Here is a 27,238-nt window from a genome sequence, read left to right on the forward strand (position 1 = left end):
ATCATCCTCCCCTTTTGCTGCACATTTATGTTCAAACTACTTCTAATGATTAAATTAACAACTTACGGATTGTTAATTAATGATTAATGCTAATGATGGATAATTTTATTCATAAAAGTAATGTAAGCTTAAAATAGGCTGTGATAAGTAACCATGACTCTGCCAAATGCAGTGTTTTAATTTTAATTGGTTTGATGAGAGCAATAACATCACAAACAAAATGTGAAAGGATAAATGGCACCCACTTTGAAAATAAGTGATGTGTATTTTCAAAGAACACCTTCACTACACCTCATTATTTATTTTAACTTTAAGAGCTTTAGCCTGTGACAGCATTCTGTTCCATTGACATTATCCGCAAAAGTTGTCCACATATCTAACACCACTAATTCCTTCACATACTTTTTCTCAGAGAGTGCTATAAAATGACTACTTCTAAATCTGTTACAGTACTTATTTCAGCAGGTTTCTTCAAATTAAAATAGCCAAAATCACAAATTCTGTCCAAGGACTAAGTTATCTTGTATACTTCTGAATAAAAAAATTACTATAGGCAAGAAACTACTACTTTATTCCTGTGAATAAACTGTAATAGCTAAAATGCTACCTAGTTCTCATCTTCGGCACTCCAAGCACTTTACAAAGGGAAACTGAGGCACGGGGACGGGATATGATTTGCCCAAGGTTACCCAGGAAGTCAGTGGCACAGTGCTTTAGCCAACAGGCTCTACTGTCTCCATAGAAAAAAATACAAGTGATTTTTTAAAAAAAATTAAGATATCCTTTGTAGAAGACATTCACTGCAAAGTAGTTTATATCTGCTTTAAAACATGGGGGTAAACTTACGTTGTTTTGCACACTGCTTTGCATCTTTCAGTGCTCAAAAATAATTATAGTAAGTAGTATTTAGAACAAATTTTTTGTTCCTTTACACCCAAAATATTGCCTTGTAGCAAGGGACTTGGGTGGTTTTTTTTCTGTTGGAAGGAAAATGTAATGAATGATGCTGTTCCCAAATAACCCCTATACAGCTGTATACAGTGCTAAGGGCTGTCTCTGAGCCCTCTCTGCCGCTAGTGTAGTGTGTTGTGATAGTGGTTATGTTAGACTGCTTCCCTCCTCCTTTAATTACTACCCTTTGTAATTACAAACACCAGACACGAGCTGAGGGAAAATTACAAAACAAGTTTATTAAAGCCTAACATAAACACTGCAACCTAAGTATGTACACCCCCCCGCCCATGGGATTATAAAAAAAGAATTGAACTATATACACATAGCAGAAGGAAAAACACTTTGTATATACAGGAAAAATACTTCAAAAATAACTTAACCCAAATCGATTATTAGTTCTTATCTAGACCTATTTCTGTAAGTCTTACCAACGGCGTCTCAAAGTCCAGTCTTGTAATCCTTACTCTGGGCTTTTCTACACTTGGGACTTACCAAAAAAATTATTGCAGAATAGCTATTCTGGTATAACTCCCCATTCTGGAATAGCTAGCTATTTTGGTAAATTTCCAAGAGTAGTCAAGCCCTCAGGCAAAACTTCCATTGAAGTTAGTGGACTTGCTGAGATTTGGATCACACTTGAGATCGTCTTTAGAAGTCTTTTTCAAGATTTTAAAGAAATTTTAATGGTCCCGCTTTCATTTTTCAGAAAGGAGAACTTTGGTTAACTATTAACGGCATTTGACTATTTAAGACGTCCACGTTTTCCCCCATCCACTCTTTACATGGACCATCAATCCTCTTGATATAACTTCCAGCTCCAAATTGAACTTGAGAGCAGTAAGCCGCCACATAAGAGAGGCATGGAAAGTACTCCAGGCATTGCCACAGATATGCAGGACAGCTCTCTCTCTCTCAAAGTTCTTCAGCACCCAGCTGGAACACTCCTACACATTTTTTTAAATTATATGTTATATTAAATTAATATATTTAAGGGAAATCAACTCAGCAGCTGAGTCATTTTCATCAAAGTTGAGGATAAGAATTGGTACTCAAGAGTACAGATCATTAAATTATTGCTGCAAGAGAACAACTTTATCAGAACCTGTGTATTCTGTGAAGAGAGGTTTAAAACCGTTGTCTTGTAAAAATGATGATCTTCCTGTGTATAAAGAAAACTAAATGAGTAATATAAAGCAAATGTCACCTCTATAAATATCTAAACTGGATCCAGTATAAATCTAAGCACTGTTGTTTTTTTTTTAAGTCTGAAATGTAAGAATACTGTAGTAATCTAAAATTTTAGAAATATAAGAACAGTTGAAACAAACATTCTTATGGAATGCATATTCTACACAGGAATGTGTTTTTCAGAGTTAGTTTGCTCTTCTGGTAACATATGCATTACTCAGTAATTCTGAACAAGTTAAACTTTTTTTTTTTTTAAAAGCAATAAGGACATCAGAAGAGATGTACTTTAGTACATTTAAAGATGAACTTGCCAAAGAGCAGTGTAACCATATAAGTTGGCAGAGCACTTAAGATGGCTTTTCTTTTGTGCAATACTAATTACTGAAACTGCATTCATCTTTATACCTTTGCTGTATTTTTGGTAGAAAATGCAGCCTTAGATCTGGTCACAAGGAGTGGACCTTTGTCACTTATATTCAAGGCCCTGCTTTTTGGTGCGATTCTTCAGTCACAGAATTACCAGTTGGACACGGAATCCTTGAAAGATTACGAGGGAAAAAACAAAGATTTCAAAAGAATGAAAAAAGCCACACTGCACCACTGAAAACCCAAAATGATTCATCCAATGTGCTACACCCGTGTGCTGAAGGATAGTAGATGCTGGCAAATGCTGTGTCATAGACATGATGGAGACAAGCAAATACTGCGAAGGTCAGGAAGCAATGACAAGGATTGGCTTTACTGCAGTGAGAAGACTCTTGGGAGACTTGGTTGTACTTCATAATGTCCAGTAACCCTCAACAGCAAATTGACCGCATGTAATTAAGCATTAAACAATCAAAAACAGTATTACACATGTCACATTTAAAATGATAAACAACAAAAGATGAAAGGTCTATTTAATTTAAAAGGTACAGAAAAAGAGGAAAACAAACACATGGATAAAGAAAGCAACAAATAAAAGACAGAGCCATGCCCAGGATTCAGGGTTCCATTTGCAGCGGATAAATCCACTAAGAAATTTTTCACAAAGCCCTTTTAATTAAGGTGAAGATGAGTTATAGGGAGTAGAGTAGGAATTATATTAATAGATATCTTCTATGCTCTTCTGTTTACCAAGGCCTAGACCCTAGGCACCAATGCAGATAAAATGATATCACCAAATAAACAACCGGCAAAGAATGCACTTAAAAATATCACAGATGCTGTTTCTGACTGGAGAAAACATGCCTCTGTGGCTCTTTATTTGATTATTCTTGACAGTTCTAAGATTGGCTTGGTGAGGCATAAAAACACTCCCACTAATCACAATGGAGCTTAAGCAGTGACACTGTCAGACACCAGAAACGCTGCATGTTAAAAAAAAAGCTAATATAAACTCCTTGGGTCCGGCTTACAGACAATGTGGTTCAAGCTGCAGTAGCCACATTTGGATATCAAAGGAAAACTCCTGAATGCTAAAACCAACCAGAGTATTGGAAAAAGCAGAGGAGTGCATGAAAGCAGATAGAGCGGTGAAAAGCAAAACAAGGGCAGATGAATGAAGAAACATTGAAGATCTAGCAGCTGAAGCTGCTGCTATTATGGATGTCAGGGCTATGTACCAAGTGATTAAAATCCTGTGTGTCAATTTCAGAATAGGACATGGGCCAATAAAAAGCAAAGATGGAAAAATGCTTACAACTAAGGTAGAATAGAAAAATAAATGGGCAAAGCATTCACAGAAGTCCTCAACAGACCAAGACCGACTTCAGCACCAGACTTCCATTTAAACATGCAAACCTGACCAACGTGACGTTACCATCAGTCCAAGAGAGATGACAGAAGTACAGGCCACAATCAGGAAACTGAAAAAAATAACAAAGCAGCAGGAGATGATCAAATCACTGCAGAAATGCTAAAAGCATTTGATACTATCACCTTAATGAAACTGACAGAGCTGTCCCATAAAGTTTGGGAAAAAGAGAAGCCTCCTGACGAATGGAAACATGGAATCATTGTCAGAATGTCCAAAAGGGGTGATCTTATTGACTGTAACAACTGGAGAGGAGTTACACTACTCTGTTGCAGGGAAAACCTTCGGTAGTGTGATTCTAAACAGGAAGAAAGAGGCAGTGGATGCAAAGCGTAGAAAACAGACTGGATTCAGGCCCAAGAGATTCTGTGTAGACCAGATATTCAGTTAAGGACCACCACAGAAGAAAGTACAGAATGGCAAGGTCCCCTCAACAATTTCACTGATTTTTTTTTTTTTCAAAGATAGACCTACATTATGGACTATTCATTCTTCACTCCTATGGAATCCCAGCTAAAGTTGTAATCATCATCAAGGCCATGTACAGAGATGTGAAGTGTTCTGCAAAGGTGGACACCCAGACAACTGAATGATTCAGTGTGGACACTAACGTGAAACAGGGCTGCATTTCATTGCTGCTGCTGTTTGGCACTGCCATAGACTGAATATTGAAGAAGTGTATTAGCAATACTAACACTGATATAGTGTGGGGGAGTTGACAAATGTCTAGAAAGCCTAGACTTTGCTGATGATAACATGCTGAATGACACCCATGAAAAGTTACTAATAAAGACAGACAACCTTGCCAAGAACAACCTTTGCCTATCTTTGTTAAGTCCCTCTAGTACGGCAGTTCTCAACTGGGGGTCCATGGCCCCCTGGGGTTCCATGAACCCTTTCAGGGGGGCCGGGGAGCCCTAGCACAAACAAACCTAAAACAAACATCTTTGAAACCTAGATTTCAAGCAGTAATATTAGATAACAAAAATATCAAGAAAGTAAACCCATTCATCTACCTTGGCAGCACCATACTGACCAATACACATCACAAGAAGAAAGTGACATCAAGAATAGGAAAGGCACCCACAGCATTTACTAACCTTAGTATGGAAATCAATGAGAGATAGAGCATCAGACCAAAACTGAGAATTTTCAATTCTAATGTAATCTCAGTGCTAACATATGGCTGTGACAGATGGAGATCTACCAATGGTTAGACAGAAAACTAGACACCATTGAAAATAAGTGCCTATGAAAGATTCTGGACAGTGAGAAAGACTTCATTACCAATGAAGAGATCCATGAAATCATCAATCAGCAACTCATTTCCACCAGACTCAGAAGGAAGCCCTGAACATATCTGGGGAATGTACTCTGGATGTCAACACAAAGACTCCACATGAAAACTGTTCAGTGGAAACCAACTGGTGTGAGGAAATAAGGAGTCCAAGAGAAACCTTAAGAAGAACCCTTAGCAGAGAGGACAGAGTAGTTTGTCTCAGCACCACAGAGCAGACAGAAGCAGCAGCAAAAGACAGAGGAATTGAAGACCCTAATTTCTGCCCTGTGTGCCAACCCTTGCACAAGAATGTTAAAAAAACCAAAACAAACAAAACAGAATAACACCACACATTGTGGTATAAAAAACAAACCTTTTTCACATGGGTCTTGCTACAAACCACAGCAACTGCCTAAAACTGCACTACTGGCATGGGAAATAAAGCAGTAGATAAACACTGCATTTACTTTTTAAGGAAATGTTTTTCAATTATGCCCTCCTGAATTCTGGCATGGAATAGTAAGAGCCTATTGTGGGTAACCCCAAAGTTTAGGGCCTTGGATCAATCTTCTTTACTAAAACACCCCCATCTTTAGCTTTCACTTAATTTTTTTAGAGTAAATTTATTGCTCATTTATTGTAAACTCTTCAGGGCAGGAACTGATGTGTCTGTACAGTGCTTAACCCAAAAGGGCTCTGATCCTGACTGGGAGCTCTAGGTGCTACTGTAATATTAGTAACTATGATGATGAAAGTCAGACATTTGCTAGCCATGTCTCCTCACAGCTAACTCAATACATCTTCTTACTTACAATCATCTTAATCCAATCTGACCTACACCATTCATCATATTCCATCTTTTGACCTCTCCTGAGCAGAAGACTGTCACTTCTGTCAAACTACGAGATGTTTGGGGGATGTGGAGAGATGACAGTTAGGATCAAACTCATGTTTGTCACATCTGAATGTGAATCCAGGCCTTGGAAAGGGAAAGGCTATGTGCTATCTAGCCTCTAAATCATTGCTCAAGGAAAAAGCCTCCCCCACCTGTCATGGCATTTGCCCAAAGCTTTCCATCTAGTCTGACTGGCAAACAGCTGCTTCTGATCAACACCAGTAATGCTTCAAAAACATTTCACCAAAGAACTGGCCCAGTTGCCATCATATACTCCTCTTACGTTGGCCTGGAGTTTGGGAGCCTGTGTTTAATAAATTTGTCATGCAATTTTTTTTTTTTTATACAAGGCTGTGTACAAGGACCACACCTGTGAGTTAAGGTATTTAAAGTAAATTAACTTACAAAAATATGGCTTGAAAGTCTGCTCACAAATGACACTAACATGTTAGCTCTGCATGAGCATTGGAGGAGATCTCCAGAGTACAGTTACGTATCTATTTAGCACACGTTTCTTAAGGCAGGTGCTCTGGAAAAGTATTTCCTCCTAGGAAAAGTCAGTGGTCAATTACAATGATAAATATGATTCCGGATTAGCAAAATTTAACAAGAAATGAGAAACAGCACTGCACAGTGTAGATACATTACCAAATGTCTTCACTTAAAAGAATGAGAAAGAGGAAGTCCAACAGCTTGGATGATTATGTTCACCTTACCAATAATGTGTGTGTTCACTACCAGGATTGTCTTGTTGGTTCCCATATTGCACAGAGTCAGTACAACTGCTGCAGGAAAATAAACTGAGGTTCTGAATATCCAGTCACAGCAGACCTCAGCAACGTGTCTGAGGAAGGAGACTGATTACCAGTTATAGGCAGCAGCATCTGATGGTCTTCAGTCCCAATGGGAAGAGGAAGTGGTAAAGACATCTCAGAAGGCTTCACATCTGCAGACTCTGACAAAGGGCTTTTTTGATTTTGAATGGATTCTTGCTCATTGTAGGAATTATCAACTGTGTTAGAATCAAGGGTGGTTTCAGATCCTCAAAACAAAACAAACAAAATTTATAACACATTCATTCATGAGGAAAAAGTAAAATGCCTGCAATTAATGTAAGGAAAAGTACACTTGTGACAGGAAAAACCATTGAGTGGATGAGGTAAATTAAGAGATTAACCTTTTTTATCCCTCAAAAAACCTCAACAGTCCCCCACCCTCAAATTACAGAATCATAGAAATGCAGGAGTGGAAGGAAACTCGAGAAGTCATCTAGTCCAGTCTCCCTCTCCCCCAACCCTGGAAGCAGGAACAAGTACACCTAGTTCAGTCCCCTTAAAACACTTTGTTACAACTATTCTTTTCTAGGGAACAAAGACTGGATAGAGAATTGCTCAAAATTCATCAAGGGTGCTCTGTAGCACTGCAAAGCTATCCTTTTAATCCAGCTGGCTGGTAGACTTAAAAAAAAGAGTTCTTTAAGTGTAAGCATTTGGGGTGTCTGAGAATGACACTGCCTGAAACTCAGCCACCAAGCCAGTCTGAGCTTAGTCTGAGCTTTAAGTATCAAGTCCCTGGTGCCCGTGTCCAGGTCATGACGGCTCGAGAAATGATACATCACAACAGAGCCTCTGTTATCTGGGCCACAGTAGAGTAACAAATCCTTAAGGTCACAGTTTATGGGGAAAATCAGCAGGGATTCCTTGAAATATTCTAGCAGTGGGCTGTAGAACCATGGGCATGTCAGGCATCATCTCTTTCAATTAACACAGTGCTAGGAAGAACAGAACTTTTGCAGAAGAAGGTTATTTTTACACAGTCACTTTCTAGAGTACAAGTGCACTTGAAAAATCAGTTTTGATCAGGTCTCAGCTGAAATGGGTGACAGTGGACCTTTCATTAAAAACTTTCACGTCTCCCCCGCCCCGAATCCTTGTAGGGCTTTGATTCAGGCCCTGCTGAGGCTAGATAAGGATATTAATTAATCGTGCCATGCTAATACAATATTATGGTAGCATGCAAGGGCCACACACTAAGCAAAGGTTTGCAGTTCTCCTGTTTATGCTACTTTAACTCCCTTCTCTCTCTGCCACCACTTCTGCTTCTTTCTCACCTCATCTTCCATGTCTCCACATTCCAGCTCCCCCAGCCTGGCCCTCCTTTGCTTGGCAGCCTCTACGTCCCTCTCCCAACCTGTCTCTTCACTATTCTTCCAGCTCCACTTCCAACAAACCCTCCCCAGCAACTTACAGCTTGTCTCTCCCTGACACTCCCTTCCGTTATCTTCCTGCTTTACTAGATCCTCCCCACCCATCCTCTACATGCAGTTTCACCAGTCCATGATCCTCAAAGCTGCCACGGCATGTTACTTCTCCTTTCATTCTGCTAGTCTCTCCCCTGCACTGTCTGGGCCAGCCCCCGTGATTTCTTTTTTTATACAACTAGAGGTAAGGGAGTTATGGACTTAATGCACTTAAGTATGGACAGATGTGATCCACTGTAAGAAGGCATGCAGAGCCAGTCTGGAAGGAGGTTGTTTACATTATCATCTTAACTGCCCACATACAACGCCTCCATGCTCAGTACTGTAAGCTATCTGTATACCAAAGTTACTGCCATTCAAACACTTGCATGTAAATCTAGGAAGAACAGGACTAGGTATAAATGAGAAATCTTTTTTAGGATAGAATTCCTAATTGTAAGTGTTGCACCAGCTGTCTATCTGAGCTTGTGTGCCTGTTAATCCAGCTCAGACATGGATTAACTTTGACCATATAAAAAAAACCCGAACAAACCCACCATCTTTAATCATTGCATAAAGGAACATCTGGGCCTACAAAGAATCAGGAAGAGTAATTCCTGGAACTGGTATGAATCATTCACCTCAAATCTATACCTGTGAGAGCCATCAGATGTGGGGTAGAGCCACACTGAATAGGATTCATAAAATTCTTTTGTGACCCAGATGACTTTCACAGCTGTCTCAGAGCAGAAATCTTTCACAGTTTTATTAGATGAGACCAGATTTTTAAACGTTAATAGTCTTGTCAGCAGCCCCCCACTCCCTATTGACAATAGTGGCTTAACACTGTAGTAGTCACTGCATTTTCTTTTTTAACATCTCCCCAGGACCTTCCATTTTAAAGCCTGCTTTTTCCAATCCTTATCTGAAAGATTTGGGTGCCATTAGAGCACATATTCTAGGCATTAAATAGACCTCTTTTCTTATCTAATTTTATGTTACATTTAAAAACACTAAAGCAGAATTGTTATTCTTTGACCCCAAAAATTCATTTTTACAAGACTAATACTTACCTGTGTGAACTTTTGTTTTGTGCTTTTTTAAATTTTTTATATCGGTGTAAGAATTTCCACACAGTTCACAGATAAATGGCCTTTCACCTGAAAAATGGTTTGACAGTTAGAATTGCAGAACAGAGAAAAACTATTTCTTAAGCTGTCTGTAGGACAAAAGGCAAAATAACTGCAATGAAAATTACTTTAACAGCTTTATGAACTAAACCCATCTAAAAACAGTATCCAGAAGGAAAACATTCAAAAAAAGACAAGATGAAAATGATGAATACAGGACTGACTGCTTTATTTGAAGCAGATCAGACACCCAACTTGTCTTTGTACAAATGTTTATCTGAAAATTAATACTACAACGTGAATATTTTCTTTAATATTTAAATAATTCCCATGTTACTCTATATTACAATGCTTTACAAATAGACCACACTTTATAATCCAAGGAATGGATAAAAAAGTATAATCTCTATTTTACAGTTGAGAAAACAGAGACACCAAGAGGTTAAGTGACATGCTGACTCACACAGAGAAAGTTTAGCATCGGAGTTCCTGATTCCCTACTCTGCTGAAGTCTTGTTATTTTAGATTTACAACAGTTTAGATTTATTTAAAGAAAAACTATCTAATCAATTTTTAAATGAGTTAACACAGATACATTGTGTCCTCTTAATTTGTCTCAATTATAGCATAGTACATAATTTTAAATGCAAAAGATCATACTGAAAAAAATTTACAACACAGGAAGTGGCCTATCTGGAAACTGACCTGTATGAGACCGAAAATGTTTGTTGAGCTCTCCTGAGGAAATAAAACTTTTGCCACAAATACCACATATATATGGTTTCTCTCCTGAAGGGTACACAAGGCGGTTAGTATTTCAATATACAGATGTGTATGTAAAATACATATTAAACAGAGTCAGTGTACAATGGTGTGAAGAGCTCCCCAAACCCCAATAAAAATTCAGATTTGCACCACTAAGCAACCCTCAAAGAAAAGCCCGAGGAAAGAGCCAACACGACTCTGGTCCTTTCTCCTATACAGATTCCATACCCACTAATGCAGACTCCATTACTCCACTCCCTCCCCAAATCCTGCTCTTTAGACTCCATTATCACTAATTGATCCCTTCACCTCTTCCGCTGCAGCCAACCCTCTCCAAGATGGATCCCCAATTTACACCAGCTCACTCAGCAGCCCACTTATCCTCACCTGTATGTTTTCGTGAATGAGTGATAAGAGAACTGGATACTGCAAATGCTTTCCCACATGTATCACACACATACGGCTTTTCTCCTGTATGGCGACGAACATGGTACGTCAGCGTGCTGGCCTGAGCAAACCTCTGCCCACACCTATCACACACGTAAGGCTTCTCACCACTGTGCTTCCTAGTAAGAAACACACGCCTTAGAGAATCCCACACAAGGGAGAAGAGGACACAAGATGAAAGGAACTTTGTGTTAAACCAGTTAATATCTTATATCTGGCCTCACTATGGTGATATTTTGTGGCCTAACAGGAGTAAGATTAGAGTCTAGTTTTCAGATGGAAGTTTCTCACCCTCAGGGACTGCTCCAATTCCCAAAGTCAACGGAAAGAGTCCCACTGACCTCAGTGGCTGTTGGATCAGGCTAAGGGCATTGCACAGGCAATAGGTCAACCCTGAGAAGTAAGCAAGACTTGTGTCACTCTAGTAATGAAAGCTGACTACCAACAACGCTGACAGCTACTGCAGAGAGACACATTGTACTCTCCCCTGCCAGAGAATATAAATGGACTCATCCCTACACCAAAACAACAATGGCAGAGAAGTTCTCTTCTCTCAGTATGGTTAGAAAGGGAAGAAATTACCAAATGCAACAGGGGTGCTAGGATGAATGTTCCCACATGGACTGCTGTTCCAAATCACTACCGTGGGTGGAAGAAGCAGGCCGAGTACATACATTAGTCTGCAATGAAGACCTGGAGCTGAAAGTAGGGAAGGACTGGGAATGACAAAAACAAGTACAACATTTATTTAGGCCTGATCCTGCAAGTGCACACACACACTGAACTTCCTGAGCAAGTAGTTGTTTAAGTCAACTGTTCTCATACATGAAACTAAGCTTGTGCATAAGTGTTTGCAGGATCAGGGCTTTAGTTAGTACTTTCACTCACCTGGCATGGATCTTCAGATTGCTTGAAGTTGCAAACTGCAGATTACATACATCACATTTATATGGTTTCTCTTCTCCATGATGCATACGACTGTGGAAAACTAGCTGGCATTTCTGGGCAAAGCCTTTGTCGCACAATTCACATTTATATGGCTTCTCCCCTGGGAAAGAGATAAACTGTTACCTTTCCACTGTCTTGGTGTCTATGTAAGAAAGCCTTCAGTTAAGTTAGTTGACCCAAACTCAGGAGTTGACCCTAGTACTTCTTGTTTAGTGATGCCACATAGCACCCAACAATCAAGCAGTTGAGTCTGCACATTATCAGAACTGCAGCAGATAATTTTTTTAAAGCATCACCATTTGAAAATTCTCCGGTAATTAACTATTAGTTTTAATAAAATCTATTCTTCACAATTAATACTAGCACTGCATTGTCAGTAGGCACAGAATCATTTTAACTTATGCAAAATCCTAGATATTAGAGCTGGAGAAGACCTATTAAGTCATCTGGTCTGTCCAACTAGTATGTTCTTCTGCTCTTGCTAATATTTCCTTAGTATCTGCTGCAGCATGCTAACAGCGGTTCCCTGACCATCCACTATTTTTTAATAGATATTATGGTATTCTCTAATAAATATGTGCTCAGTACTATTCCTAGGTCTCATGTGACTGTATCGTAGGAGAACATGAGTTTATATTACTATAGTAGTGCAGAATCTGTTAGTAGGCAGAGGTTTCAGAGATCCTTAAATTTAATACATAATGCCATAGATCAAGGCTTGACAAAAAAATAAATTACCAGACACCTGCTCTCTAGAGGACTAAATCTGCCATCGAGTGGCTGATGCAAATGATAAGGTTTCTCACCCGTCCATGCAAAGTCCAGGTGCAAGAACCAGGAAAGGGAAATGCACTGCTGATGTTTCTACCAAAAACACTGTCCTTGGACCCTTCTCAGGGGCTCCAACTTTCATATTAGACTCTGGCTAGTCAGCATCTGGTAGATTTGACGCCTTCCCCTTTGACTACTGGAAGGGAAAGGAGTTCTTCATCTGCCCATCCTTACACCCTCTTATTTCCTCCTACTCTAACTCCTTTCTGAGATTCCTGGAAATAGCTCCACTGCCTGAATCTGCCCAAATGGGAGCACAATGAAAGTGACATCATTTTTGGAAGTTTCACTCCTCCCCTAGAGTCCTGAATAACAGCAGTAAAAGGCACCTGTGTGTAGACAATTTTACTCTGTCACCTACTGAGAAGGCTATGAGCAGCAGCAGCAAAGGCACTGTGGCTCTCTGCAGACAGCATCAATTCACATTTGGAAAGTTATTCTCATAACCATGTGCTATAAACTTTTTGTAATTAAATTAAAGCTCAGATTCTGTAATAATGTATGGCTTAGCCATGCACTATAACAAAATATCATTGTCGAAGTTTCCTACTTGCCACCGGAGATTGGATTTTTCAACCCCAGATGTTATCAAACTCATTCTGGTACATCAAGACTTGACAGACATAAATAGCTGCACAGATTACTATATTGTGTACATGATGGAAATCTGACAGTGAACTAATAAATTATAAATGCCATTAATGTGACATAGCTTGAAAGGATAGTCTGATCTCTTGTATATCAGTCAGACATTTTCTGCATTGCACTCCACTTATTTACCTTACAAGGATAAAGGACTGAATCAGATCTGCTGGGACTTCAGGAAGTCACGGTATTCCCTACAGGGTGCTTTAACTGCAATGCTATCCTTTCTAGCTCTACTATTTTTCTAGACACATTCATAGTTTCTATTTTAAAATATTGCAGACTGGTGGGATGCAATTAGCACTGACCAGCAGTAACCATCCAAATATACAGAACATCAGCATGAAGATCTGAAGCTTCTGAAACAACATATTAGAAGAAAACAGGGCTCCTTTCTAGTTATTCTTCCCCATGCTATCATTAAAAACAAAAGAAGCCCTTATAAAAAAGACCACAGCTTACCTGTGTGCGTTCTGACATGTGTTTTCAGCTGATTACACTGTGTAAATGCTTTCCCGCAGAGTTGACACACATATGGTTTTACTCCTTTGTGTATTCTCATGTGTCGTCGTAGACTACTGGCTTCTGAAAATATTTTCCCGCAAGTGTTGCATACTGGCTTGGCCTTGGAATATTTCTGATCTAGTTCTTCTCCGGCGCTCTCCAGTTGGTAAGAGTTCTTTTCACTAGCTATATTAGACATACTGTGTTCTTTCAATGCACAGTTCTGCTGTGGCTTCCCCCGTTTTTGTTTCACTGTAATAGTCTGAATCAAAACATCTTGTGCTGCAAAAGTTTCACTTTCCACCACAGCCGCTAGCTGTAGCTCTGAGTTATCGCTGCCTTGGGCAGCTTGTTCCGTTATCTGTGTGGCCAGTTTATTTGCATCTAAAAACATATCGACTGATGAGTTCTCAATTATGTCATTCTGATATTGCACTGGTTTATTCTTCATGTTTTTCTGAGAGTTAAAAGTCTTTTTTCGCTTCCTGGTCTGAGCAGATTTCTTTTCTAAACCCACTTTTTTTGCTTGTGGCTGAACTGAGTCTGCAGAAGGGGCATCTGATTTCTCTCTATTATTATAATCTCGAAGAGTGAGGAGGCAAGTCTGTTGGTTCAGTTCAATGTTTCCCGTAATACTAGAAATCTCTGTAGAGGAGGGATTAGCAATAAAAGCAAAGTCTTCCATTTTTATTTTACATTTAGTGACCACCTCCTCCACTTTGAGATAGTCAGCAGCCTGGTGAATTTCTTTAACATTCCAACTGCAAGGAAACAAGGCTAAATGACAATATTCTGGACAAAGAAAACCTGTGTCACTGAGAATCAATATAAATAAATACTAAGACTTTTACAGGTTTCAGAGTAGCAGCCGTGTTAGTCTGTATTCGCAAAAAGAAAAGGGGACTAAGACTTTTTTTTTCTTTAACACTTTTACATGGCTGTTCTCTTATTTAAAAATAGTTTCATGGTTAAAAATTATAACTGTCAGGAGAATCTAACAAAATCTAACTTTATATCTTTGATATTTTGAGATTATTTAACACTGATATATGATAGGAGACATATAAGCTGACAAAAATAATAATTCTATAGTGGTTTCATTCAAGAATCTCAAAGCATTTCACAGACAATGAATAAAACCTCAACACCTCTGTGAAGTATGTATTAACCCCGTTTTACAGACAAAATTGTTTTCAAATGGTCATTACTGTGGATCAGTGGCAAAGACAGGAGTAAAACCCAGGAAGTATAGCTTTAGGACACTATACTTTTGTTATACCTGAACAGAGGTCAACCTATAATGATTTAAAAAAAACCCCTCTAAAAATACGTGTTATACAGTATTCTAACAAATAACTATCTCTGGAGCTTACAATGCTTGGAAACAAAATCAGTGGTAAACAAAGTGATTTTATTATGGTAATAGGTTCCCCAAAGGACAGTCTTTAAATAACAAAGCTATTCTCCATCAACACAATATACAAAGCAATTACTTTCAGTACAATAAAATGACTAAGAATGATACAGATCACTTTGGTCTGAGCTTATATGGATTCAGTATAAATGCAAAAGGGAAAAAATTATGATTAAAAAAAAGAAAAGTAGTAAAGTTCAGAAAGTCAGCCCAAGTTTTGATATTCTGAATATTCCTTCATGTGAAATAATATCCAATACTAAAGTGAGTAAAACAGAATTTACCACAAGTGTTCTTTCAACCCCTTTTTTCTTTTCTCCTTCCCATTCTCCTTTCTTGTCTTATCTGTCTTTCTTTCCTGCCTTTCTTCTTGTCCATCTATTTTCTCCTCCTCTTCCTCTCTCTTTACCTCTCTTCATTAAGGGCAAGGCCGGCCGTTACAGAAGCATTCTAAGGATGCTGCAGTGGTTTGTAAAAGCACTTTCTTAAAGAAAAACTGCAGTAATTGGTTTTAATAGCTTAGAAAGATAAATATTAACTACAGAATAGTATCTTGAACACAAACCCCGAAGTTAGTTCAGCATTAGGGTTGCACAGTTCAAATCATAACAAGCCAGGAAATACAAAACTAAGGTTCCATCTATTGCATTAACTTGTCTGCACTGCTGATGGAACATTAAATTTTATTATATATAAGGTACATGATTTTACCACAAAAATATATATCTTAAAGATACACAAAGAATAGAAAATACCGTGGAAACTATTAAAAACTAGACATTTATCATGGTACATGAGATATATCCTGGTCTAATAGGGACTACCAAAAATACAACGGTATAAAAAGTAAATACAGTGGTGCTGTAAAAAATCCATATTTTTAATAACGCTCACTGTACTACATATGTACAGTGTGGCAGAACTAATGATGCTCTTACATTGTCTGACTTTTTGTCATTTTATTTGTGCAACCAAGATGCTGTACTAACAGTTTCACATTCAATTTCTGCCAGAGTGGATCCAATTGCAGGATCAGAGCCTAAATAACTAAAACCTGCTATTTTTGGTACTCAGAGGTAGTGATTAGAATACCTTGTATTATATAAATTTTCCTCTCCAGCACTGATTGCAGAGTGAAGTTGTCTGTGGCTCCAATCTTTTAACTACTTCTGCATGGAAGCAATTGTTTTCTTTCCCCACACAAACAACAGGAAAAACTGACTATACACAAAGTGATGTAAAGTGCACAAAGTTAATAACGAAAAAGATGGAGAAATATTTGTTCTCTTACCACTTTTGGGTACAGTAATAAGAGGTGTTACTTGTAACAGTAACAGGTAAAACAAATTCATACAGAAGTCTAATTTTTGAATTAGTTTAGTGTCCCTAAACTATCTATCACAGGGTGAATGGTCCCTTTAAGAGGAAATGGATCCAGTTCACCTGTGACGAGTTAGCTGCCTCCCAACAGGACCTGACAGAAGGCACCTTGCCTCTATACAGACCATGGCAGCAGTTGAGAAAAGGGAGCATGTAAGAATTACTAGGAGAGTGCTACATAAGACAGTGATAGTTGGGAGCTTCTTGTGAAGAGAAAGAAATGCAGAAAACTGTTGGGAGAGTGAAGCAGATGGGAGCTATTGGAAAGAACTGGTCAGATGAGGAAACCCTGAGAAATAGAAGCATCAAGGTAAAGGGGAAGAACTAGCTCAGTCAGCGTAGGCCAATCCCATGAATAGAGAACTGATTCTAGAGGGAGGTTCCCATAAGAAGGGGTAGGACTTGCAAGAAAGGAGGCTGGGGAATGAAACACTGTGGAGAGTCCTCCAGAGATGTGGCAGCCTGGGCATAGGAATTGGAGAAGAGGGACTGTTTACTCTTGGGTGGGCAGCCAAGAGTGTGGAGCTGGAGGATTGCTGTATTTCAACCTGCCTTATTTTGGGGTTTTTGAGAACTGTATTTCTCAGAGGGACTTGCTGAAGGTTGGAATTCTATTAATAAGTTGTACCCAGAAGCAGAGCTTCACTTGGACATAGGAAAGGAATGTTGTCCTTCTGGGTGAGGAAAGGTGACCTTCAGGGTGATCCATGGAGGAAAAGCTGGGCAACTCACTCAGCCCCAGAGATTGTAGGAGAAATTGAGGGAGGACTAGCCCTGACCCATCATGGTTGGCTCACCACCACCAGATGTGAGCCTGTTACATCTTCTCTCAAACTTTGGTATTTGCCTTTCCTGCTTATGCAGCTAGGTCTGTCTATGTATATAAGGAAAAATGGGCTCCTGTACAACCAACATTACTGTGGGGGTTATCCTTCTCCTCCCAGAAATTAAGTAGGATATCTTTTTAATCTCAATCCAGAGAGCCAGAGTCACAAATATGAAAACTCCTACCAGCAAGTCATTTGACCAAATATAGTTTGAAGATTTATATAGACACTATGGAAATTTGATTGTAGTTAGAGAACATATGCCTCTTAATATGGATGTGAATTGTCTGAATTGTCACAGACACACTCTAAATGGCATCTGGATGGCTTACACAAATTAAGTTTTATTTTTTTAAAATATATATACACACACACCCCTAATATAACACATGAGATCAGGGTCGCCAAGGTGAGTCTGGTATGCACATAGAGAAAGGCTGTGGTGTAGAAATTAAGTAGATGACTGGAAGAGGAGACAGAGAACTACAGCAACTCAATCTGAAAAATAATTAGGTGACAGCAATTGTATAGCCTAATAATGGGTTTAGATACCTTAGCAAGAGAAAATAGGAAACAAATTTCAGGTCTAACAGGTTAGACACTATCACACACTTTGAATAGAAAATAATAAAGGAACCCTATTTGGTTCATATGTAGTATTATACATGCATTTTAAAAGCCATGTAGACAGCTGACCTTTATTCTTTGGTATGTACTGTATCTGAAATTAAATGTGTTCTTCCATAATTTATGGCAAAGAAATCAGTACTGAATCTCTTTAACTCATTTTTTTTTTTTTTAAATAAAGGTTATGTTACCTGTCAAGGTTTAAGTTTCCTGTGTATATAAACTCCAGGAGTTTCTGAAATCCATCAGCCTTCACTTGAGTCTGATCCAAAACCACATTATTGTCAGAGGCATCCCTGTAAAATGCACCAAAGTACTCACTGAAGGAGGCAAGCACGTTTCTGTGAGCTTTGAACTGGAATTCACCAATAACTACCGTGCAGTCACAAAGGAAGCCTGCCTCTCGCTGCTTGTTCAGCCTCTCTAGAAGGTGCTCACAGTGATGGGAATACTGCATTTTGGTAGAGGGATGGAGTGTCTTGGCCTAAAGAAGCAAAGAAACTTGTTAACTTACTGTGTTTGAAAGACATGAAATTACAGTTGTAAAGTGGGACACTGTCCAATACTGTTCCCATGATCATTGCAGTGCAACTCTCTTTAATATAGTGTCCTTTGAGCAAAATATAAAAAACAGCGAGAAACAGAGCCCTGGATCCCTCTCAATGTGGGACTGGTTAGTCTTAATGCATATAGAGACAAGATGTGGGAGGAAAAAGGACACATTGTGCATGTGGGGACATATTCTCCCCTGCCCCCAAAATCTGAATACTAGGTGAATTGTTCATTGGTCCAAGTCTATCAGCCTGATGCTTTTATAGAAATGGTCCTGTAAAATGAATGTTGAAGTTTCTAATCGGTGGAGTATCTCCTGACAGAAACAGATTTTTTCCATTGAACAGATCACGGGAGCAGTTACTAGGAAACTACTGAGTTCTAGTGCAACTGTGGGGCAGTTGGCAAGATGCAACCTCTTTGTGCATAACTTTCTCCAGGTATACAAGGGGGATAATGTTTACTTACAGCTATGTCACAGGAGTGCTGTGAAGATCAGGGATCCTATCAACCTTTTTTTTTTTTAAATCACTTTCCCTGGCTATACCTGAGTGCCCTGGCTAGGCACTCTTCGTACTTGGCAGTCAGTAGCCGCTGTCTGTGTGGGTCATTAACACAGCAACGGGGGGGGGGCGGGGGGGGGACATCTGTATAAAGCCAGCACATTTGCCAGGTGGGCTGGGCAGCACTTCGCCCTGGGTTGCACTAGGCACGCCTGCCCCGACCCAGCGGCGGGGAATGAGAGTAAAGTGCCCAGCGTAGACAGGGGCCCAGGGCTGCTGCTATTTGTTTCTGTGTCAGCGGGGAGGAGGAAGGGGGCACCTACCCCCGCTCCTCAGTTAGCTGCCTGGGGCGGTTCCTTTGCCCAATCCCCGGCCCCCCCAGTTACTTGGTTCGGTCCGGTTTCCCCCCCCCCCCGCTAGATGGTTTGGTCGCACCCCCAATTCTCCCATCACGTCAGCCCCCGCCCGACTCCGAGCCGGCTGGCTCGGCCCAGTCAGTCCCCTCCAAGGAGCGGCTAACGCGGCTCTGACTACACCCACGTATACCCCGGGGTGGTGGTTCCGTCCCGTCTGCCGAGGCCACCACCCCTCCGGAGCTGGGCGATTTAGTCCCGTCCGCTCCCACAGCCCCCCAAGACTGGTCGATTCGGTCCCGCCTGCCCAATCCCCAAGCGGCGGAGCCAACTGAGTGAGGCCCAGCTGGGGTGGGGGAAAACTGTACACACACCTGAGGAAGGGGAGACCGAGTCCGTTCACCTCAGGCCGCCATTTTATGATGACAGCACACGCACCGCTTGTCCGCTTCCGGAATATCACTTCCGGTCCCAGCCTGGGAGGTCTCTGCCCCCATCCATCTTGGAGCCAGCCAAGCTCCACGTTACGTCGCTAACAGGACCTGCCTCCCACAGTGGCACGGCGTGATCCTCCGGTCTCGGTCTTGTGGGGCTGCGGGGGACGGTGGAATAGAGGCGGTGGGCAGGGCGTGGACAACAATTCCCATCGTGCACTGCAGCACCGCGGGTGGGAGCCCCGATTCAGCGTGGAGCGGTGCACGATGGGAGATGTAGTCCCGGTAAGGCTGCCCCTCTACTCAGTGCGGTTGGCGGGTCATGTGGCTGCCAGAAATAGGCCTCCAACGCCGAGGTCTGGCAGCTCGTGTTACAAAGTCTGGGCCGCTCTTTCCCATGAGTCCCACGTGTGATTTACAGAGGGGTAGGGGCCCAAGCTGCGGATGACCTTGACTAGGTGGGATAGTTTACCAGTTACACAATATAGTCATACTGGTATAGCCCCCCGCAGGGATACTCTTATTCTGTTGTCCCAGTGGCTTTTTCAGGTTAGCTTAAACTCCTTCCCAAGCAACACAGAAAAGCGGCTGTCTGTAAGTTATGTAACACATTTTTGGGTTGTTGTTGTTTTTCCCAAGACCCACCTATCCCCTTGTACCACTGAAACAAACACTGTGTCGGGCAAAGTTAAGGGCCTGCCTAGCCTACCCGCCTCCTCCCCAGTGCATTACATAATTTATCGACAGCCCCAAAATGGCAGCTTCATAGCAGAATTGGGAAGCCTATATGGGAGGATTAAAATGATATAATTATATTGGTACCAATTATAGGAAAAACTGATGGAAACGATTTAGGTGGTTTGGGTACAGGAAAACAAGATTGTGGAAGAATATATGGGACACAGGGTGTTACCCTCCACTTCCTCAATGTAAGAGAACGTTTGGAAGACTGCAGACTAGGTGGACTGATGTCATACAAAATAATTTGATTAGCTGCAGAATTTCTGAGGAACTGCTTCAAGACAGACTGGAATGGAGAAAAAAGGATTCAAAGAGCTGACCCATATAGATGGTACTAAGACTGGAAGAAGAAAAACTATATTGGTTTAAGTTCACACCTTGCCTTAAACTGGTGTGGGAGCAGGGCCCTTGCTGTGTAGACATGGCCTCTTAAAGCAAGGAGCCAACCTTGAACTTAAGATCCATATCTCAAGCCATGATTCAGCGAGTCTGGTTCCAGGTGGTTGGTTTAACCCTTTTTCCAGCAAAAACATACAGAACTCTTTAAACATAGTTTCTGGATGTAGATTCCAGTGTGAAATATGTACTCTGAGACACACAGTCACATGCATACATATATTCAAACAAGAACATGGAGAGGCACACAGCCATGCACAGAGAACGATGCACATAGAACCATGTGCACGCACTCTCACAGATAACTGTTACAGTTTGATAGTAAGATCTGATTAGTTAGTTAGATCTTCTCAGATGATTGTGCAGCCTTCTTGGCTTCCTTTGCCTCATCTAGAAAGGGAAATTGAAGGTCTTTATTTTTTACTTTATGCTACCTCTCAGCAATCTTATCTGTAAATGATGGGAATGCTGGTTGCTTCTCTCCACACGAGTGTTATGAGGCCATGGTCAATAATTAAGGTTGTGAAGTGTACAGAAATATTAAATGCAGTCAGCTGATGAAGAGACGAGCTTCTGGGTGTCAACCTGGTGCCCGTTCCCCTAAAGAGTACTTTATCAGAAAGATGTGCACTTGTGCTCTCAGATCTCTACCTCTCATCTCTACCTGAGAGTGGTGGGCAGGAATATGGACCAGTCTGTACAGTTGTGAATAACTTCCTATTGACTAGTAGTTTGATCTTGGTACAGACACATTGCATTTAATTGGGGGTATTCAAGTGATATATTTCATGTGGATTTTTAACTCCTTTCCCCCCACCCCACTCACTTTTCCAAATTTGTGCACAAAAATCATTATAGTTATGACTTTTTTTTAAAAAAAATACTGGTTACTGGAGGGAGGGGAAGAGCTGTGTCTTGGAAACCTCTTGATCAAATGAGGTTGAATTTGCACCATAAACTACCCTAGTTCCTTAATTGGTTGGCACTATCATTTTCAAACGGATATGATGATGTATGTGGATTTTAGCAAAGTTCTGCTTTAAACAAAAACTACATTTCAGCTGTCACAGTAACTGCACTAAATGCATATCTGACTCCTCTTAGACTCATTGAGTGCACCCCTCTTAGATCTTGTGCCTCACGCCATCACCTTCCTTGGATTAGAATCATGGGATTCTTCCACTCTACTGCCCTGGCTGCAGTCCCTGGTTATTGTGATTACCTCAGAAGGTCTGACTTATGTTCAGCACTTGCAGTTTTCTTACCTCTCGGAGCAATGACCATGGTAACCAGTGACAAGACAGCCTTCTGAAAGCAAAGTATTATTTAAATATGAATGTTTTCTCTGAAATGCTCTATTAAAACTATAGACTGTATGTATGTCTAGCTAAACAGGTATCTAACAATTTCCTATATGGAGGACCTAGTAATTCTAACTTCCTTCAGACTCTTCTTCAGACCCTCTCTCTGTGTCACCTTGTTTTCCTCGGCAGCTCCTGGAACTGACCCCTTTCCTCTCACCTTTTAACTGTTCAGACCTGGTCTACATAGCAAGTTAGGTCAGTTTAACTACATCAAACAGGAGTATGAAAAATCCTACCTAAGGGCACGTCTTCACTAGCAATGCTAAAGTGCTGCTGCGGCAGCGTTTTAGCGTTGCTTGTGTAGTCATGGCAGAGTGCTGGGAGACAGGTTTCCCAGCGCTCTAAAAAACCGCCTCCACGAGGGGAATAGCTACCAGTGCTGGGAGCACGGCTCCCAGTGCTGGTGCACTGTCTACACTGGTGCTTTACAGCGCTGAAACTTCCTGCCCTCGGGGGTGTTTTTTCCCCCGTGTAGACGGGGGAAGAATTCTTCCATTGACCTAGCTACTGCCTCTCAGGGAAGTGGATTACCTACACCAACGGGAGAACCACTCCCATCATCATAGTTAGTGTCTACACTCAAGTGCTCAGTGGCACCACTATAGCTTTTTAAGTGTAGACAAGCCCTTTGTGTTCTTTTGATCTCTAAGCTCCCGACATTAAAAAACAACTGTATTATATCAAACTGGTGTCTGGAATTACACCATTCTGTTGTGACTGCCCCCCCCCCCATGTTTGCTGGGAAATTATTTATCTGGATCCATTGTATTGCTTTAAGCTTGTTTTTCCCAGAGCCCCTTATTAAGTTAGGATAATACATTCAAACAGGAAATTTGAATAACCCAACATAATTCTACAGTAACTTTATCTTACTGACCAGGTCACATAAAGTGTTTATAAAATTATTACATCTCAGTATCTTTAGCTTATTATAACATAGCATCTTCAAGGCTGTCACAGCAACTATAGCTAAAGTGCATCTGTGGCTGACCCATAAATAGGAAAAAGCTTTCACAGATCCATTAAGGGAATGTTAATTGGTACAGTCTAGAGTTAATGCAGATAATTAAATATTTAATTAAGATAGTAGAATACGCTATTTTAAAGGTTCTGTTTTACTAGATGAACTAAATTAAAATCAGTTTTATTTGCTGTTAAAAATTTTGAGCTGCCTGGTGTGTCTTCTTTGGTTCCGTTGCTTTTGTTACCAATGTCCCTACATTTCAGATATCAATAATATGAATGAAAGTGACAATATTACAGTAGTTATTTATCAGCACTAATGTTGCCTGTCAAAGGTTCAGACAATGCATTTCAGGCTAATTGTCTGACAAAGATAGCAAGATATGTAAGCCCCCATCTACCCTTTAAATATATGCACACAATTATAATTTCTTGTTGAAAATCTAATGGCCAATTGTATTATCACAATATATATGTTTTAACAATTGTTTCCATTATTACCATTGCAAAGTGACCTATTTGCTACATTAGTTTTATTATTGCTTGCTCTATTATTATTTGTTGTTTACTGAGGACCATCAGTATGCTTTGCACCATTTCATTACACATAGGAAAATATGGTCCCTGCCCAAAAGAGCATACATGCTAAGGCCCCAATCCTGCAAGCCTTTATGCACATAAGCAATTTTATTTGAACTCAATGGGACTATTCAGAGGAATAAAGCTACCTGTGTAAATGTTTGCATGGTCAGAGCATGTATTAGAAATACAGTTAAATCAAAGAATGTACCAGCTTTTTCTTTCTTTCTTTCTTTCTTGAACATTGAAAGTCTTTGCAAAAGAAGTGTTTCTTAAGGAATTATTTGAATAATTAATATCAGAATAATAAAAATAACATAATTAATACTGTATGCTAATTTTTATTTTGTTATCCATGGAGATCACAGGATGGTACAGAAGGCGTCAACTTTAATGTTAGACAAATTTCATTGTTAACAAAGAAAGACTAGCAAAATAATAACCTGCTTAATATTATTCACTATTTTCAGGGCTTTGATATTGCCCTTAGGCTCTTCTCATATACGAGATATGATTTCATTACAAAATACACATAACTGAAACCTAAAACGGTGCTCAAAACTTTTAATCAACTTCAAATTGTGTATTTTTGCACTCATTTAAACTGCTGTTTAAAAAGAATCTAACAAAACTATTAATTTGAAACAGATTCTGCTAGTGTACATTCAAGTATGAATTATTAAACAAAAACAAAACCGGACAGCTGGCTGGTCAATGCTATAAAGCACTTTACTTTTTCGAAGATCTCATCCTGAAAAAATGAAAGGATTAAAATGGTACCAGTCAAAGAGATTTTAAACTGCCCCTTTTGGAAATGTACTTTTTTTCCCCCCTAATGCAACAGTATCCAGTATAGTACAATGTATTTAAAAGAAGTCTTAAAACACAGATTTACGGACAAAACTGTTTCCGCCCGGTTTCGAACCGGGGACCTTTCGCGTGTTAGGCGAACGTGATAACCACTACACTACGGAAACTTGCCTGTTAAAGAGCTTTGAAACTGTCTCTTTTATGAATGTGCTGGAGGACCCTGAATGGTCTAATAAGAGTTGCAATGTACAGGACCTTTATTTACAACGTTAGCGCCTAAAACCGGCACATTTTCCGGAGACGCAACCCCTGCCTAGATTCAGGTGGACGACACTTGCATCTGACCAGGTCTCCAGCCACTCAGTGGCGCTCCTAACACAAACATGGGTTAGACTGACGCAAAAATTGCTTGAAACACCACAGTGAAAACAGTTTGGGGGGGGGGGGGGGGAGGAGATCGCTCTCCCCGGGCCACCGCAACGGGGCTCCACGCGACTGCGCTTCCGGAGCATGCACGGCCCCCCGTGACTGTGGACTGGCCCCTCTGCTCCGAGCACCGCATGCCACCCACCCATCAGGCCTGGCACCCTAGCGCCCAGCAGGGACAGCACCCTCTCCTGAGGACTGCAACACATCACTGCGCAGCACCCGCCTCCGAGGATGCAATTAATCGATTCGCCACTTAGTAGGCATCAATTTACGCCTCCTCTCCCCCCACGCGACTTTCCCGAGCGTCACGTGCACAACAGAGCCCCCACTCCAGGCGCCCCCCAGCCCCGGGGCAGGCGCAGCGCACCCCCCTCCCGGGTGGGGGCTGAGTACAGTATGTATCCCCTGCCTCCGCGGCTGTGCGCAGCACCGCCCCGCAGTACGCATGAGCCTGGGGAGCGTGTATAATAATCCCGGGTTCCCTCCCTAAACGGGCCTGCAGTGTGTGCCCCTCCGCAGCCTGCCCGGTGCCCTTGCCCGGAATCCCCACCGGCATACCACCATTTATGTTTAATTTTTCGTTTTATAGATTGGATGGTTGGTGGAAGATATTCCTTCAACAACTAGAGTGTATTAAAATTAATATCTGAGTTCTAATAAACTATTATTCCTGTAGATGAAGTGACTCAATATTCGTTTAGTACTGTAGTATTAAAGGGAGGTCAGTTTTGGACTAAAATTTAAATGTTGTTAAAATAACTTTACAAAACCAAAAATCAGTCAAATATCTAAAATAAATAAATAGATAAATTTGTTAGTCTCTAAGGTGCCACAAGGAGTCCTCGTTATTTTTGTTGATACAGACTAACACAGCTATCACTCTGAAACCTGCCAAATATTTCTGTTAATTTAAAAAACAAGGACAGTAAAAGCAGGATTTTTTGAAATCAGAAAGCAAACAGTCCCCCACTGATATTTGTATCTAAACAATGCAGCATTGTGATAGTAAATAGTGGAAGTTATGGCTCTGATCATACAATTGGATGCACGTGGCTGGACCCCAATAGCCACCTACACAGACCCAGTTACAAAATCCTGGCCTTAATTTGTAGGACCAAGAAAAAAAGAACATTATAGCAACACTGAAGAGGGTAAAATTTCTCATAAAAAGCTGAAAAAAGCTATAAGAAGAAAAGTAAATGTTGTATTTATATTAGCAATAACATATACCTACGGTGTCTTTAATCCCAAAGTATAACAAATCCCTTTACAAATTTAACAAATTGACAGGCAAACTATATATATATATATAGGAATCACTTCATTCACCTCAGAAATGAAACCATCTTTGGAATGAAATTCATCCACTATTTAACAATACCATTCAGTTTAGGGAAAGTAAAGAAGACTGTGCCCAATTAAAACTATTTTGGGAACCTAGACTGCAAAATACAATTGCCTGAGTTGGAATTTGTCTTGGACACAATGGTTAACAGCTTGACTCTTACAAAAAGTGTCTTGCACTCTTTAATGACCTCAAATCATCAAGACCTCATATCCCATATATTAAATTAAGCTGCTAGGACCTGCCTTAGGCAAAAGCAAAATAGGCATCTACTGAGACTTGTGTATTGGAAACCCAGAGAACTAATTCAGTATTCTGTGGATCTGTCCAGCCTCCCTTTCAAGCAACAGAATAAGGAGAGATTCCCCACCATTGTCCAGAGCAAAGCTTGGGTCTGACCACATGATGATGGCAGGCTTGCCAGTCTCAAGGTGCTGCCTGCCCTAAAGGTGTGTTAGAAGATTTCATTACTGACTCAGAGGGAAAAGTCCCACCACCAGAATTAACACCATCAATTCCCAGTGGCAACTTGCAGATCTTGGGCCTCCCTAGCAGATTATTCTAATTATTTTTAAAGTATATTAATCAAATTTAAAAAAGAAAAACCCTACCCCAATCAAATATTTTATCCTAAAAAAAAGGGATCCCCAGGAATGTTGTTATTGCTATTAGTTTTCATATGGAAGGCAATGAGGCACTCAGCTACTACAGTGACAGGTAGCAAGTTAAATCATGGGGCTCCAAGCCAGTTCCTCCAGCAATCAGGGAGTTTCCCATGCAGGTAGTGAACAGGCTGGACTTTTCTTAGCTTGATAAGGGCTGAGGGGGTTTCTTAGCAACGAGGGCACTACTCCTGTATGTGCCTCTGTCATAATAGGAGGGGATTATCACATGAAGGGGA

The 27,238-nt window shown here is 40.5% G+C and overlaps 2 protein-coding genes and 1 non-coding gene across 8 annotated transcripts in view; 1 reads left to right on the forward strand and 2 right to left on the reverse strand.

Moving 5' to 3' along the window:
• Nucleotides 1-18,178, forward strand: part of LRRC34 (leucine rich repeat containing 34) — a 43,674-nt gene extending 25,496 nt beyond the window's left edge. For all 3 annotated transcript variants that reach the window (XM_037909624.2, XM_043521973.1, XM_043521972.1), the window contains one exon: nt 18,050-18,178. The gene's annotated coding sequence lies outside the window, so the exon portion shown is untranslated. The remainder of the gene's footprint in view (nt 1-18,049) is intronic.
• MYNN (myoneurin) lies at nt 1,166-18,325 on the reverse strand. Of its 4 annotated transcripts, XR_006283600.1 has the most exons (9): nt 18,060-18,325; nt 13,579-14,381; nt 11,581-11,740; nt 10,633-10,811; nt 10,186-10,269; nt 9,424-9,510; nt 6,828-7,153; nt 2,548-2,679; nt 1,166-2,113 (listed from the first exon to the last, which is right to left on the reverse strand). XR_006283600.1 is itself a non-coding variant. In XM_037908325.1 (7 exons), exons 2-7 carry the CDS (start codon nt 14,303-14,305, stop codon nt 6,885-6,887), a joined length of 1,506 nt encoding a protein of 501 aa, XP_037764253.1. In that variant the 5' UTR covers nt 14,306-14,381; nt 18,190-18,325; the 3' UTR covers nt 1,166-6,884. The 4 variants fall into 4 exon arrangements, 2 of the variants coding, with proteins under 2 accessions (XP_037764253.1, XP_007055560.1); XR_003563752.3 differs by having other exon boundaries at nt 2,548-7,153; XM_037908325.1 differs by having other exon boundaries at nt 1,166-7,153; nt 18,190-18,325.
• Nucleotides 18,326-24,657: 6,332 nt separating this feature from the next.
• Nucleotides 24,658-24,730, reverse strand: TRNAV-AAC. Its single transcript has one exon. It is a non-coding gene; the product is annotated as a tRNA-Val (tRNA).
• Nucleotides 24,731-27,238: the final 2,508 nt, after the last annotated feature.

Source organism: Chelonia mydas, chromosome 9 (assembly GCF_015237465.2).
Source record: "Chelonia mydas isolate rCheMyd1 chromosome 9, rCheMyd1.pri.v2, whole genome shotgun sequence".
In the NCBI taxonomy this organism is placed as follows: Eukaryota; Metazoa; Chordata; order Testudines; family Cheloniidae; genus Chelonia; species Chelonia mydas.

Excerpts from the sequence above, each read along its gene's own strand:
- MYNN (XM_007055498.4), bottom strand. The coding sequence starts at position 18,325 with ATGCAGTATTCCCATCACTGTGAGCACCTTCTAGAGAGGCTGAACAAG. Across the intron at positions 14,382-18,059 it reads GGAAACTTAAACCTTGACAG|TTGGAATGTTAAAGAAATTC; the intron begins GTAACATAACCT and ends GTTTCCTTGCAG. Across the intron at positions 11,741-13,578 it reads ACATGTCAGAACGCACACAG|GGGAGAAGCCATATAAATGT; the intron begins GTAAGCTGTGGT and ends TCTCTTTCCCAG.